Genomic DNA, 15,011 nt, shown 5'->3' on the forward strand with positions numbered 1-15,011 from the left:
TACTGTTACTGAGAGCTGGCAAAACTGATTGAAATATTTTTTTCTAATACATTAGGCAGTTTTTTTTCGCTCTTACTAGGAACTAATATATCAAATCTTTAAATTACTCGGTCCTAGGCACACATTTCTCTCCACCACCTTCATCCAATATTCATCACCTCTTCAACTGTTTTTTTCCAATTATTTTTTTCTATTTTCTCTACATGCCTCAGTGGTACTCATTGCCCAGTCATGATTTCTGTGGCAATGCTTTTAGCACCCAGATCTTCATCGGCTATATATTGCAGAAATTTATATATATATATATATATACTTTAACCACTTATCTGTGTAGACGTTCGGACTGGGGCTCAAAATCGTCCGACATCCACGTTTCGCTATTAAGCTGTTTCAAGGACTTGCCCCTTTGCCGTTCTAGCGCCAGCTTCGCTACATTACTAACGGGATAACCCCTGACGGACCCGTTTCGCTACTGCTTTTTCAAGGATCCCCACCCTTGCAGCTCCCAGAGTACAGGTCAGAAAGTGGGGATCCTTGAAAAGGCGGTAGCGAAACGGGTCCGTCAGGACCTCACTTTTGGAACGTGGATGCAGAGCAGCGAAGCACAGTCTTATAAAGATAAGTGGTCTCCTAACTATTTTTCTGAATTGCCACACAACATAACTTAAAGAGATTGACGAGAGGTTTTTTTCCCCATGATTACTTTTTACTGTGTGCCCACTACAAAGAAATTTTGTGGTTAGAGTTAACCAAGAGTGGCTACAGCAGTTATGAGGTTTTTCCTCTCACATACACACGTAGACACAAAAAAACCCCCGTGTAGGTTAGAAGTGTACTCGCATTGATTCACTGAGTGTGTAGTTATAAAATATGAGCCAGTGTGCATAAATCTACGTGCAGGGATTTACACCAGCTTTTCATTGGCGTAAATCGATGTGCAAAGATTTAGTCACGGCATTTAGAATACACTTAGGCGTGATTGCCTAACGCATGTTAATTTTAGACACCATATATAGAATTGGACCCAGCGCAACGCGAATCATTAGTGCGCACTAAAACCGCTAGGACGCCTCTCAGTGATCCAACCTAGGGCCAATTTTGTTCAATGTTTTTGTGAGCAGTACTGCAGGAGGGTTAGTAGGAAAGGTTTGCTGTTTTTGCAGATGCCATAAGTACGTAAGTATTGCCATACTGGGAAAGACCAAAGGTCTATTGAGCCCAGCATCCTGTTTCCAACAGCGGCCAATCCAGGTCACAAATACCCAGCAAGATCCCAAAAATGTAAAAAAAACATTTTATACTGCTTATCCCAGAAATAGTGGATTTTCCCCAAGTCCATTTAATAACGGTCTATGGACTTTTCCTTTAGGAAGCCGTCCAAACCTTTTTTAAACTCCGTTAAGCTAACCGCCTTTACCACATTCTCTGGCAACCAATTCTAGAGTTTAATTACACGTTGAGTGAAGAAACATTTTCTCTGATTCATTTTAAATTTACTACATTGTAGCTTCATTGCATGCCCCCTAGTCCTAGTTTTTTTGGAAAGCGTGAACAAACGCTTCACATCTACCCATTCAACTCCATTCATTATTTTATAGACCTCTATCATATCTCCCCTCAGCCACCTTTTCTCCAAGCTGAAGAGCCCTAGCCGCTTTAGCCTTTCCTCATAGGGAAGTCGTCACCTCCCCTTTATCATTTTCGTCGCCCTTCTCTGCACCTTTTCTAATTCCACTATATCTTTTTTGAGATGCAGCGACCAGAACTGAACACAATATTCGAGGTGCGGTCGCATCATGGAGCGATACAAAGGCATTATAAGATCCTCATTTTTGTTTTCCATTCCTTTCCTAATAATACCTAACATTCCATTTGCTTTCTTAGCCACAGCAGCACACTGAGCTGAAGGTTTCAACGTATCATCAACGACGACACCTAGATCCCTTTCTTGGTCTGTATCAGAGTGGACCCTCCGAAGGAGTAGACAGAATGATAAGTGATCAAAAATTTCTTGAAATATTTGGCAGTTAAGTTTCCATGCTAAAAGAGTCGGATCATGTATTTGGGATGCAGAAATCTGACGGATCAGTACACATTGGGAGAGGAGAGCTGTTATCATTTGCCATGTTCCCATAGATGTCTATAGTGCATGAAAAAATAATCCACTGGGGAGGGTCCTTTTACTAAAGTGCGCTGAAAATGGCCTGTGCTGGTGTAGGCACATGTTTTGGACGTGCGCAGATCCATTTTTCAGCGCACCTGTAAAAAAAAAATACCTTTTTTATATTTTGGCCAAAAATGGATGTGTGGCAAAATGAAAATTGGCAGACGTCCATTTTGGGTCTGAGACCTTACCGCCACCCACTGACTTAGCGGTAAGGTCTCGCGCGTTTTAACTGGGCATTAACGGTCTACGTGCATACAATGCCTTTTACCATCCGGTTTCTGCTGATCGCGCCAGAAACTAAAAATTCCTTTCCAGCGTGCGTAGTGGACATGCGTAAAAAATGAAATTACCTTCCGGGCCACTTGGTAGCCGGGCGGGTAATTCCAAATTGATGCATGTAGGGTGTCCGTAGGTGTGTACGTGGCTTAGTAAAAAGGCCCCTAAGAATGGAGCCAGTTGCAATGGAAGACAGTACACCAGGTTCGAACTCTGGACTGATACCCAAGAAGCTTGACTCAAATTCCATTGCTGCTCTTTGTGGTCTTAGACAAGTCATTTACAGGAGACATTATCATCGTGGGCTACCATTAAGACATGTTATTTTAGCACAGGTCCCATTTTAATGCAAAGAGACAGACTGCAGTTACGAACATAAAAATCCTAATAAATAAATAATGCATTAATATCAAATATTTTTTTTATTTAAATATATTTATTGACAACATCAATGGTAAACAACTCAACATGCTCTATTTACCCAACATACAAGCAATAAGATAACATGCTGAAACCATATAACGTGTATATGTCCCTTCCTTCCCCCACCATCCAACCCAATCCACCTCCCCCCCCCCCCCCCTCCACTACTTCTAAACCCAAGAACTCAGTATGCCTGGGTTGCCCACATTCCACAAAACTTGGAAATGTATCCAGGGACTAGGCTAAGAGTACAAGCCCGACCCCTCCCTCTCCCTACTCCTCGTCCATAAACATGTACTGTTTCCCATCCATACCATCCTTAACATGCATTGATAAGCAAACTTCGTCCCCTTGGGCTAAGAATTTGAATATATGGCATCCATATTTTTTATAAAAGAAGAAACAGCACCACAAAGTCATTTTAAATAAAGTTTTGTTATTGAAATAGGCACATCTGATTATGCATTTTGGAGTGGAGTACAAATTGCCCCCTTTTGGATTTGATCCATAGCGGAGCCCAATAGGTTGGTTCTGCCGTGTCCTTCTATTATCAGATTTCCTTCATCATAGAAATGTTGTACCTGAAACCTTAATGGGGTTGACCCGTGAATACCCCTGTCAGTACAACACTATAGATCTGTAAAACCAGATCCCACCTCCCCCAAGGAAGACATCAACTCTTCTCCAAAAAGTTACCTGACATCCTTTTTCAGCACTAAGTTTGATCATGAGCCAGCATTAACTCCATAATAAAGCATTTCAGATCTCCTACCCTCATTTTCATCCTTGAGAACATCACTTTCCATTGTCTTTCCTTCTTTGGTCTAGTTCTCAGAAAGCCTTAGAAAGAACCAAGTTTCGCCTTACCGCTTTCTTGAAAGACTTTTTCACTTCCTTGTTCCTCAGGGTGTAAATGAAAGGGTTCAGGAGTGGGGTCACTAATGTGTTAAGGACAGACACCACTTTGTTTAGGTTTAGTGAAGAAGGCGCGTCCCGCCTCACATACATGAAAATGACTGTTCCGTACAGTATTAAGACAACAGTGAGATGAGCCCCACAGGTGGAGAAAGCCTTTCGCTGACCTTCATTGGAGGGAATTCTCAGTATGGTAGAAATAATGTAAATATATGATATCATGGTGAAAATAAATGAGCTTAGGAGAACAACGGTAGCAAAGAGAAGCACTATCATCTCTAGCAAAGATGTGTCTGTGCACGCCAGTTTTAGTAGAGGTACAACGTCGCAGTAGTAATGATTGATGACGTTGGAACCACAAAAGGGCAAACCACACACCAACACCGTCTGAATAAAGACAGTCAAGAACCCACCCAACCAGGAACCAAAGGCCAGTCGTATGCAAATGCAAGAGCTCATGATGATGGTATAATGCAAGGGGTTGCATATGGCTAGATAGCGATCAAAAGACATGACTGCCAAGAGGAAGAACTCAGTAGCCCCCAGGAAGAAATGGAAAAATGCTTGCGTCACACAACAAGGCAAACAGATCGTTTTCCTCTCAGCCAGAAAGTTGACCAACATTTTGGGTACGATAGCAGTGGTGTACCAAATCTCCAGAAAGGACAGGTTGCAAAGGAAGAAATACATGGGGGTGTGGAGGCTGGGATCGCTTTTAATTAAGGTGATGATGGTGACATTCCCTGCGATGGTGCATGTGTAGACCAGCAGAACGATCAGGAAGAGGAAGACACTGAGATTGCGAAGACTCGGAAATCCTAGAAGGATAAACTCCGTTACAACTGTCCTGTTTGATGTGGCCATATTTGACTGGTTCTTTCTCAGAATTACAAGGTCAAATAACTACGACATAGATACCTGGAACAGAGAAGCAATGCCATTAATAAACCATTGGGAATTTGGTAGAGTAACTAACATTATATCATAAAGAATATGAGGAGTGACTAGACTACAGGTGACTAGAAAAATCATATCTGCAACCAATGCCATATAACGCTAATAATTATAGTGAGCTACATCTTGGATTATATTTTATAATAAGTTTACATTAGCATAAAAATGATAGCGTTCTATACAGATAGGTTTCACTTGAAACAACAGTGAAAGCAAGTTTTTCTGTTCTGAACAGTGCAGAGTATAATATATTTTACTAAGAAGGGATCTGGGTGACAGGTAGAGCTCAGGAGAGAACTGGGAAGAAATCAGGTTCAGGGGAGGGTGATTGTGACTGAAATATGTTGGTATAATATAAAGAAAGGCAGCACATTCAAACATGTAATATTTTCATTGTCTGACTCCGAGAATGCAGGTTGTTCTCTAATGTAAACCGTATTAACGACAAAATAATAAAGGGTGAAACAAACATATATATGTGTTCTTAACCTACACCTCAACGATGAAAGGCCTCGTCTCCATTATTGTTAATGATTCCAAATTATAGTAGACAAAGCAAAACTTAATTTCTATTAGGATGAGTTAAATACAGGAGGCAAGATAGCTGTGTGCAAAATGATTCTCCAAATCATAGACTATAACCATGGGAAATTCAGCTATTTAAACTCATCTTTATTTTGAATAATTACTGATCAAAGACAATAAGGCAATGCTCCAGTCAACCAAGGGATCAAAAACTCAACAGCTTTCACTACCTCTGAGGGTGAATAAACATCTCAGTTGTGTAATTACAGCGACAGAAATACGAGGACTGTAAAAACATGAAAAGTGTGAGGTTCCACCTGGGAAAACTCTACCCAGAGTCTTGAAACTACATGTGCAATACCTCTCCCAAGTTTCTGAATCCTCTGAAGTTTTCCTTAAAACTTAGATCAAATAGAGAAAGAAATGACCAAATCATTGGTCAGGTTTCTTTTAAAGTCCACTGAATAATCTTTAATATCTACAAGTTACCTCTCTTGATCGATTCATACATATGCAATACATTCATGTCTATATTTCCATGTGTACCTTTACAGATCTACCTGTCGATGTACAGACACTTCATCACCTGATACGTCATCAACTATATGGAAATCAATTTTACAAAGAGATTCTATTCTAAAATATTTTATATAGTCTCTGCAGGGAATATTGAACATTTGGTAGGCATTGACCCCCCCCCCCCCCCCCCCAGATTCTATATCCAGCGACTAAAGATCCTCATGCAAATTAGCACATGAACGGATTTGCACAAGGACCCCTAAAGCTTAGAGGTCCTTTTACAAAAGCATGCTAGTGTTTTAGCATGCGCTAAATGTAAAGAACAAATAATTATTTGTAAATAACAAATAATCAAGAAACGTCAAACGGCCCAAACCACAGCAGCCAGACTCCTATTTGGAAAGTCGAGATACGAAAGCGCCAAACCCCTACGTGAAAAACTACATTGGCTTCCAATCAAAGAATGAATTGCGTTCAAAATCTGCACCCTGGTTCACAAAATGATTCACGGTGAGGCCCCGACCTACATGGCAGACCTCATAGACCTACCAACCAGAAACACAAAAAGGTCAGCACGCACATGCCTAGATCTCCACTACCCAAGCTGCAAAGGACTAAAATACAAATCAACATATGTATCCAGCTTCTCCTACATAAGCGCACAACTATGGAATGCACTACCAAACGTCATGAAGACAATGACCCAACAAACTGCCGGAAATCATTAAAAACCAATCTGTTCAAAAAAGCATACCAAAATGATCCAACCTAAATGCCTGAACCTTGCAACACAACGAAACTTATATCGGAACTGGGATAAACTTACTCTTCCTCCTTGACAACCTAATCTACTCTGTCACTTATGAACTTCAATGCAATACCACTCTGTATTTCTCATTCCGGAAATGGCGATCGCCACTACGGTATAATGTAAGCCACATTGAGCCTGCAAATAGGTGGGAAAATGTGGGATACAAATGCAACAAATACATAAATGCTAGAGATGCCCATATATTCCTAATGGGCATCTCTAGCATTTTGCGTTGGCTAAAAACGCTACTGTGCCAACCAATCAGCTCTGATAATTGGATGTTAATAAGCAATTATCCGTACCAATTGGGACTAATTAGGATTTGTGCACACAACTCGCTAAGCATATTCTATAAAGTAATGTGCATAAATCAGACTGCTCGGATCTCAAAAGGGGCGTGGCCATGGGAGGAGCCTGAGTGGGTCATGGGCCTTCTGAAAATGTATGCACTCTGTTACAGAAATGCCCGATCTACGCCCAAATAAGGCGTGGGCATTTACACCAGGTTTTAGTTGGCCAAAATGCCTGTGCCTAAATTTTAGTTGTAGCACGTCCGCTATGCATATTCTATAAAGCAGTGATGGCGAACCTTTCAGAGACTGAGTGCCCAAACAGCAACCCAAAATCTAATTATTTATCGCAAAGTGCCAACAGGGCAATTTAACAGGTGGTGCATTCCCCCCTCCCCCTCCCTCTCCCCCTGTCCCCCCTCCCCTTGACCCCTTCCCCCTCATCCCCCTCCCTGTCCCCCCATCCCCCTCCTTCTCCTGTCCTCCCTCGCTCGTCCCTCATCCACCTGCATCCGAGTTCCAGGCCCCCCTCCCTCCCTCCCAGTTCCAGGGTCCCTCCTCCCTCCGAATTTTAAAAGTAATCTATTTTACCTCGTCGGGGTTAGGGTGGAAGCATGCAGGCTCTGTGCTTAGTTCAGCTTTCCCTTCTCTCTCTCAGCTATGGTCCCACCCTCATTTCCTGTTTCCGCAAGGGCGGGACCAGAGCTGAGTGATTTTCGCCGATAATGGAATCTGAGGCCGGCCATCTCAATCCCGGCCAAATCCAAGGCATTTGGTAATGGGAGGAGCCAGTATTTGTAGTGCACTGGTCCCCCTCACATGCCAGGACACCAACTGGGCACCCTAGGGAGAACTGCAGTGGACTTCATTAATTTCTTCCCTTGGGTGCTGAGCCCCCCAAATCCCCCCCAAACCCACTCCCCACAATTGTACACCATTACCATAGCCCTTATGGGTGAAGGTGGGCACCTACATATGGGTACAGTGGGTTTTGGAGGGCTCACATTTACCACCACAAGTGTAACAGGTATGGGGGGGATGGGACTGGGTCCGTCTTACTGAAGTGCACTGCAGTACCCCCTAAAACTGCTCCAGGGACCTGGGTATGACATTTGAGGCTGGCAAAATATGTTTTGGGTTTTTTTTTAGGGTGGGAAGGGATTGGTGACCACTGGGGGAGTACGGGGAGGTCATCCCCGATTCCCTCCGGTGGTCATCTGGTGAGTTGGGGCACCTTTTTGAGGCTTGGTCATGAAAAAAAATGGACCAAGTCGGCCAAATGCTCATCAGGGACGCCCTTCTTTTTTCCATTATCGGCCGAGGATGCCCATCTCTTAATCACACCCCAGTCCCGCCTTCGCTACACCTCAGACACGCCCCCAGCCAAATGCTCGTCAGGTCCGGCCTTTTTTTTCCCCATTATCGGCTGAAGCCGGCCATCTCATAACCACGCCCCCGTCCCTCTTCGGTACACTGCCGACACGCCCCCTTTAACTTTGGCCGGCCCTGCGACGGAAAGCAGTTGAAGCTGGCCAAAATCGGCTTTTGATTATACTGATTTGGCCGGCCATCTCCCGATTTGTGTCGGAAGATGGCTGCCCTTCTCTTTCAAAAATAAGCAAGATAGCCGATTAACTGCCAGTGTTCAGCACTGAACCAGTCAGTTATGCCCTCAAAATAGCTGATTTTGGCTTGGGTACTAACCGGCCATTTTCAACAGAACTTTCCAGTTGCGCCACTGAATATGTCTGGTTAGCTCCAGACATGTGATTTAAACAATCAGGAGCCTCTTCTGGCTGTTTAAATCCTTTTAAGTATCAGACTCCTAATTTCTATAGGTCCAATTTAAACATGGTTGTTACACATCTTGGAGTTCTTCCCTTTGACCCTTCTAGGTCTCCTTTTGTGCAGCAGAACATGATATCTTGTTTCTAAACACCAATGATTGTTGGGGGGGGGGGGCGGAATCATCTAAAGATGTTACAAATGCACAGAGCACTCTACCAGAACCCTTATCCGCCCTCTTATCACCTCTCGCCTAGATTATTGCAACCTGCTTCTCACCGGCTTCCCACTTAGCCATCTCTCTCCTCTTCAATCAGTCCAAAACTCTGCTGCGCGACTCATTTTCCACCAGAGTCGCTATGCTCACATTAGCCCTCCCCTCAAGTCACTTCACTGGCTCCCTATCCGTTTCCACATACAGTTCAAACTCCTCTTATTGACCTATAAGTGCATTCACTCTGCAGCTCCTCAGTACCTCTCCACCCTCATCTCTCCCTACACTCCTCCCCGGGAACTCCGCTCGCTGGGAAAATCTCTCTTATCTGCACCCTTCTCCTCTACTGCTAATTCGACTCTGTTCCTTTTATCTTGCTGCACCTCACGCCTGGAATAGACTTCCCGAGCTTGTACGTCTAGCCCCGTCTTTGGCCGTTTTCAAATCCAGGCTGAAAGCCCACCTCTTTAACGCTGCTTTTGACTCCTAACCACTACTCACGTGCCCTGAACCCTTTTATCCCCACCTCTTTAATTCCCTTACCTCTTAATTGTTCTGTCTGTTTTGTCTGACCTATTTAGATTGTAAGCTCTTTGAGCAGGGACTGTCTATTCATGTATGGTGTACAGCGCTGCATATGCCTTGTAGCACTATAGAAATTATAAGTAGTAGTAGTAATGTAGAAGCCTGCCCTTGCAGATCAGCAACGCAGGACGTCAGACTCACAGAAACAGAAGCCTGCGCGGCCACATTGGTGACCGGCAAGGTCAGGCTTCTACATGGAATGTTGCTAGTGGAAGAGTAGCTTAGTGGTTAGTGCAGTGGAACATGGGATGTTGTTACTATTTGAGATTCTGTTGTTACTATTTGAGATTCTGTTGTTACTATTTGAGATTCTGTTGTTACTATTTGAGATTCTGTTGTTACTATTTGAGATTCTGGAATGTTGCTATTACTTGAGATTCTGTTGCTACTATTTGAGATTCTGCATGGAATGTTGCTATTCCACTAGCCACATTCCATATTTAGATTGTGAGCTCTTTGAGCAGGGACTGTCTTTTCATGTATGGTGTACAGCGCTGCATATGCCTTGTAGCGCTATAGAAGTGATAAGTAGTAATATTAGTAAGGCATGATCTTCAGACACTAGAAATGCATCACCCCAGAAGTGACCGATTACATGTTAACTTGCAAGGAAATATGTAGAAAGATGTAATTGAAAATATTAGTGTCACTGCAGTCATTATATGATGTGTCACGTCATAATGCAATATTTCCTTCCCCAAAGAAATAGAAAGTCAAGTGTTAAAAGTTTTATAGTAACAAAATCAGCCTTCTCCAAATATTTATGCATGCAGTCCATCACATCTGCACTGCGAGTCTTCCTTTGAATGGCCGTTTCCACTTCAAGGCGTTCCAAGAGTCGATTATGCAAATTCATAGGCAAAACGTCTAGATTAAAAGTCAGGAGTGTCCTGGGAAGCTGAATGATCACAGAGTGATTGAGAGAGTTTATGGCCTAGAAAAGAATTTTGTCGCCTAAATTGGTTCATTTTTCAGATAAAACATGAAGTTTTTGGTCAGTTGTCTGGCTTTCCTGGCAGTCTACCCAGGTGAGTGAACTACGAGAGAAAATTTTAATTTCTAAGGAAGCAAAATGTTGCAGAATTACTAATTACAATTCTACTTGTTTCTTTTTTTTCCTCCCTAGGCGTCCAGTCCAATGTTCAACTAATTCAATCTGAGTCAGTAGTTAAGAAGCCTGGAGATTCTGTAACATTGTCCTGTAGAACCTCTGGATATGCCTTCACCAGCTACTGGATTAACTGGGTTTGTCAAAGTCCTGGGAAAGGGCTAGAGTGGGTAGGACAAATTTATCCTGGGGATAGTGACACACGCTACGCCCAGTCCTTTGAAGGAAGATTTAAAATCACTGTGGACACTTCTAGCAGCTCATTGTATCTACAAATGAATAGACTAAAAACTGAAGACACCGGCACATATTACTGCGCAACAGACACAGTGAGAATCAGGAAGCTCAAAGCAATACAAAAACTATTTAGTACAGAAATGTAGTTCTGAACTAAACCAAAAGGGGGCAGCCGCATCTTGCAAAACACTATAGCACTGCACAAATTATAATGGCAACATGAGTTCCAAGCACTCTGCTTAATACATTTACAAATGTATCAGCAGCCCCAAATGAAAGTGAGCTGGAACAACACTTATCCCTGAAAAAATGGATTGTTGCATGCCCTAAACCCGCGCCTACATTACCTATTTTCAGCGCACCTTTTTTTTTTTACTCCCGTGTAGAACATAGGCTTGGATCCTGTGTCTAAATTTACACGTAATTCTAATTAGTGCTAATAATGGCTTGCTAATAAGCCAATTGATGCTAATTAGCTGATTATTCAATTAGGTTGTGTGTGTGCAAATTGAGCATATGCACCCAGATTTCCACATCCAATTTTTAGGGATTTTTTATAGAATTTGGGAGATAATGAGCTGTGCAGCATTTAACGTGTGCTAAATCCAGTAGTGCACCTTAGTAAAAGGACTCCATAATTAGCACTTACGCATATCAGGGGCGTAGCCAGACCTCGGCGGGAGGGGGGATTCTAGAGCCCGAGGTGGGGGGCACTGTTTAGCCGCCTCCCCCGCCTTCCACCAAGCTGCCACCACTGCCAAAATCCTCCCCCTCAGCCGCTGACCTCCCCTGCCACTGCCGTCCACCCCACCGCCGCCAGGTACCTTGTTTTTGCTGGCGGGGGTCCCCAACCCATGCCAGCCGAAAAGTCTTCAGCGCTGGTCTACTCTGGCACCGTCGCTGTGTGAAGGATCTGTTTCGAACGCCTGACGTTCTGCACCATGCACGTCCTGTATGTAGCCCTGTGCAGGACGTCAGGCGTCAGAAACAGATCATCACACAGCGAAGGCGCCGGAGTCGACCGGCGCTGAAGAAGACTCTTCGGCTGGCGGAGGTTGGGGACCCCCACCAGCAAACAAGGTACCTGAAGTGGTGGCAGGGAGGATGGCGGCGGTGGCAGGGCGGGCTGGGGGGGGGCGGCGGCTGTGGGGGTCAAATGTAGAGGGGGACCATGGTTTAATCTGTGGGGACCCATGCCCCCACGTAGCTACGCCCCTGGCGCACATAAACCCCTAAGTTCGATTCCATAAGGTGTTTCCCAAATCCAGTCCTGGAGTACCTCTCGCCAGTCAGGTTTTCAGGATATTCAAAATGAATATGCCTGAAAGAGATTTGCATATAATGGAGGCAGCGTATGCAAATCAAGTTCATGCATATTCATTGTGGATATCTTGAAAACCTGACTGGCAAGGGGTACTCCTGAACTGGACTTGGGAAACACTGCGCTAGAGCATGTCAATACAAGGAGGCAAACCCTTAATTTTGTGTTTCCCAACGAGGAAGGGAGTGAAGCTAAAATCTGCTCATGAAAGGTCTTTTGCTTCTGGTGCAATTAGGGGTCCTTTTACAAAAGTGAGCCGAAAAATGGCCTGCGCTGGTGTAGATGCGTGCAGATCCATTTTTCAGCACACCTGCAAAAATGGCCTTTTTTGGGGGGAGGGGGGCGAAAATGGATGTGTGGGAAAATGAAAATTGGCGCGTGTCCACTTTGGGTCTGAGACCTTACCGCCAACCCATTGACTAAGCGGTAAGGTCTCACGTGTTAACTGGGTGGTAATTATCAGCGTACATATGATGCCGATTACCACCCGGTTAGCGCCACACGTCGGAAAATTATCCGGCATGTGTTGCGGATGCGCATAAAAAAATGAAATTACCGCCAGGGGCACGCGATAGCCGGGCAGTAGTTAAAAAAAAATTGACATGAATGGCCCGCACGTGCGCGCCTATGCGGCTCAGTAAAAGGGCCCCTTTATCTGGAATTATTTACCTTTGAACACTTGTCTATTTTCGACTTACATGGAATTTAGAACGAAGCTGCAACGTGGTCAAACTTTTGTGCATTTCCTAATATTCTAATTGCTCAGTTCTGGAAAAGTTTGCAGCTTTTTTTAGTTTGCCTTTTGTCACACCAACACACACAATATCACCATAATCCAACCAAGATATGGTAAGTGCATGCATTAATGTACGATGGTAGATAAAGGCCACCGGCAGCATCCACTGGAGTCATCAAACAAATATTTCATGGAGCAGATTTTGCCATTAATGTATAAAATCCTTTTTTGAACACTACAGAAATAAGATTTTCAAAATTGAGTTCATGATTCCTAAATATTTGAAACCGATATTCTATAAGAACAGTTGAACACCCTAAAGTTCTTTTGGCATACTGCAACCCGCGATATCGGGGAGCTTAACTCTAGCTGTTTCTTTCTAGAATTGCCGCATAATATTTCCTCACCCAACGCATAATTAAACTCTGGAATTCGTTGTCGGAGAATGTGGTGAAGGCAGTTAGCTTAGCAGAGTTTAAAAAGGGGTTAGACGGTTTCCTAAAGGACAAGTCCATAAACCACTACTAAATGGACTTGGGAGAAATCCACAATTCCAGGAATAACATGTATGGAATGTTTGTACGTTTGGGAAGCTTGCCAGGTGCCCTTGGTTTGGATTGGCCGCTGTCGGGGACAGGATGCTGGGCTCGATGGACCCTTGGTCTTTTCCCAGTGTGGCATTACTTATGTACTTATGCATTTAGCAGGGTATACGGGTAGCGACCTCAGAACATTCCACCACATTTTCTGGAAATGGGCGTCATGTCTGCCTTATATATGTGGAGAACTAACAGCTTTATAACATAACCCTAGTGTTGGAAATTCTCGTAGAAATCAAACTACTGCAGATCAACGTCTGAATTTATATAAATGCATTAAAAGAGCAGCCGGGCAATTTTCACCACTACGTAATTTGAATCAAAGCCGGTTTTAGGGCCCTTTTACTATGCCACGTAAGCACCTACCTGCGCCCAACGCACGCCAAAATGGAGGTACCACCCGGTTTCCACGTGGCTTTTGCGGTAATTTAATTTTTGGCGCACATCTGATAAGCGCAGCTGAAAAAAAATAACTTTTATTTTTGGACGTGCGTATCAGACGCCCGCCAAGTGGCATTTGACGCATGTAGGTCATTACCACCCGGTTACAGCGTGAGACTTTACCGCTAGGTCAATGGCTGGTGGTAAGGTCTCAGACCCAAAATGGGTGGGCGGCAATTTTGATTTTGTCACACGTCCATGTTCGGCAAAAAATGTTAAAAAGGCCTTTTTTTACAGGCGCGCTGAAAAATAGATCAGCCAACGCCCAAAACTCACGCCTACTCTACTGCAATCCATTTTTCAGCACACCTTAGTAGAAAGGACCTCTTAATTTTTCAAAATCCAACCTAAGCTTAACTGCTAAAGCCTTTTATCTACCGTTGCATGCAAATTCGGAAACAAATGTCCTGTTAAATATGCCGGAGGCACTGAAACCTCACTGGAGTTGACATCCTTCACTGAGCCTGGCAGAGAACAGCATTAACAGAGAAAATGAAGATGATGCTTCTGATCGGTTCTGTTTATTTCTTGTCACTTTCCACAGGTAAGAAGCAATGATGGATCATTAGCTTCAGAAATGAAGCACAGATAGAGAGTTGTACATGTTTTAAATATGGAAAATTGTCTGGTTTGCAGGTGTGAGGTCTGAAGTTCTGCTGGTCCAGTCAGGTTCAGAAGTGAAAAAGCCTGGAGAATCCGTCAAGTTGTCCTGTAAAACCTCTGGGTTCGTTCTCACCAGCTACTACATGCACTGGATTCGCCAGTCCCCAGGAAAGGGACTGGAGTGGGTAGGACGGATTGACCCAGAAGATGGAGGAACAAAGTATGCCGAGTCTCTCAAAAACAGATTTATCATCACCACAGACAACCCTAACAATATGGTTTATTTACAAATGAATGATCTGAAGACTGAAGACACGGCTAATTATTACTGTGCGAGACACAGTGGAAAATTCTCTTCCTGCATTCTGACAAAAACCTCCCAGTGTAAATCTAGGTCACAGCACTAGGGGGCAGCAAAACACAGTTATGACATTTATATCCCACATTAGCCTGAGTAGAACTCAGGTTCAATGTGGCTTACATTTGGATTTTGCTCACACCT

At 43.7% G+C, this 15,011-nt stretch overlaps 2 protein-coding genes and 1 gene segment (V, D, J or C); 2 read left to right on the forward strand and 1 right to left on the reverse strand.

The window, feature by feature from the left end:
* Positions 1-3,697: 3,697 nt before the first annotated feature.
* LOC115457328 (olfactory receptor 6X1-like) lies at positions 3,698-4,645 on the reverse strand. Its single transcript, XM_030186747.1, has one exon. The coding sequence runs from the start codon at positions 4,643-4,645 to the stop codon at positions 3,698-3,700; it is 948 nt and encodes a 315-aa protein (XP_030042607.1).
* Positions 4,646-10,381: 5,736 nt separating this feature from the next.
* Positions 10,382-13,726, forward strand: LOC115457329. The segment is given in 4 exon segments: positions 10,382-10,492; positions 10,591-10,901; positions 12,078-12,084; positions 13,698-13,726. Coding segments are annotated over 4 exon segments (393 nt in total).
* A 630-nt stretch (positions 13,727-14,356) lies between these two features.
* LOC115457532 (immunoglobulin gamma-1 heavy chain-like) overlaps positions 14,357-15,011 on the forward strand; it is a 428,753-nt gene continuing 428,098 nt past the window's right edge. Inside the window, exons 1-2 of the mRNA XM_030187000.1 lie at positions 14,357-14,450; positions 14,543-14,847. Of these exons, the coding sequence (XP_030042860.1) occupies positions 14,399-14,450; positions 14,543-14,847 (357 nt within the window). The 5' untranslated portion in view covers positions 14,357-14,398. The remainder of the gene's footprint in view (positions 14,451-14,542; positions 14,848-15,011) is intronic.

The sequence above is a fragment of the Microcaecilia unicolor genome, chromosome 14 (genome assembly GCF_901765095.1).
Source record: "Microcaecilia unicolor chromosome 14, aMicUni1.1, whole genome shotgun sequence".
Classification (NCBI taxonomy): Eukaryota; Metazoa; Chordata; class Amphibia; order Gymnophiona; family Siphonopidae; genus Microcaecilia; species Microcaecilia unicolor.

Coding starts and splice junctions, on each gene's coding strand:
- LOC115457328 (XM_030186747.1), bottom strand. CDS start 4,645: ATGGCCACATCAAACAGGACAGTTGTAACGGAGTTTATCCTTCTAGGA.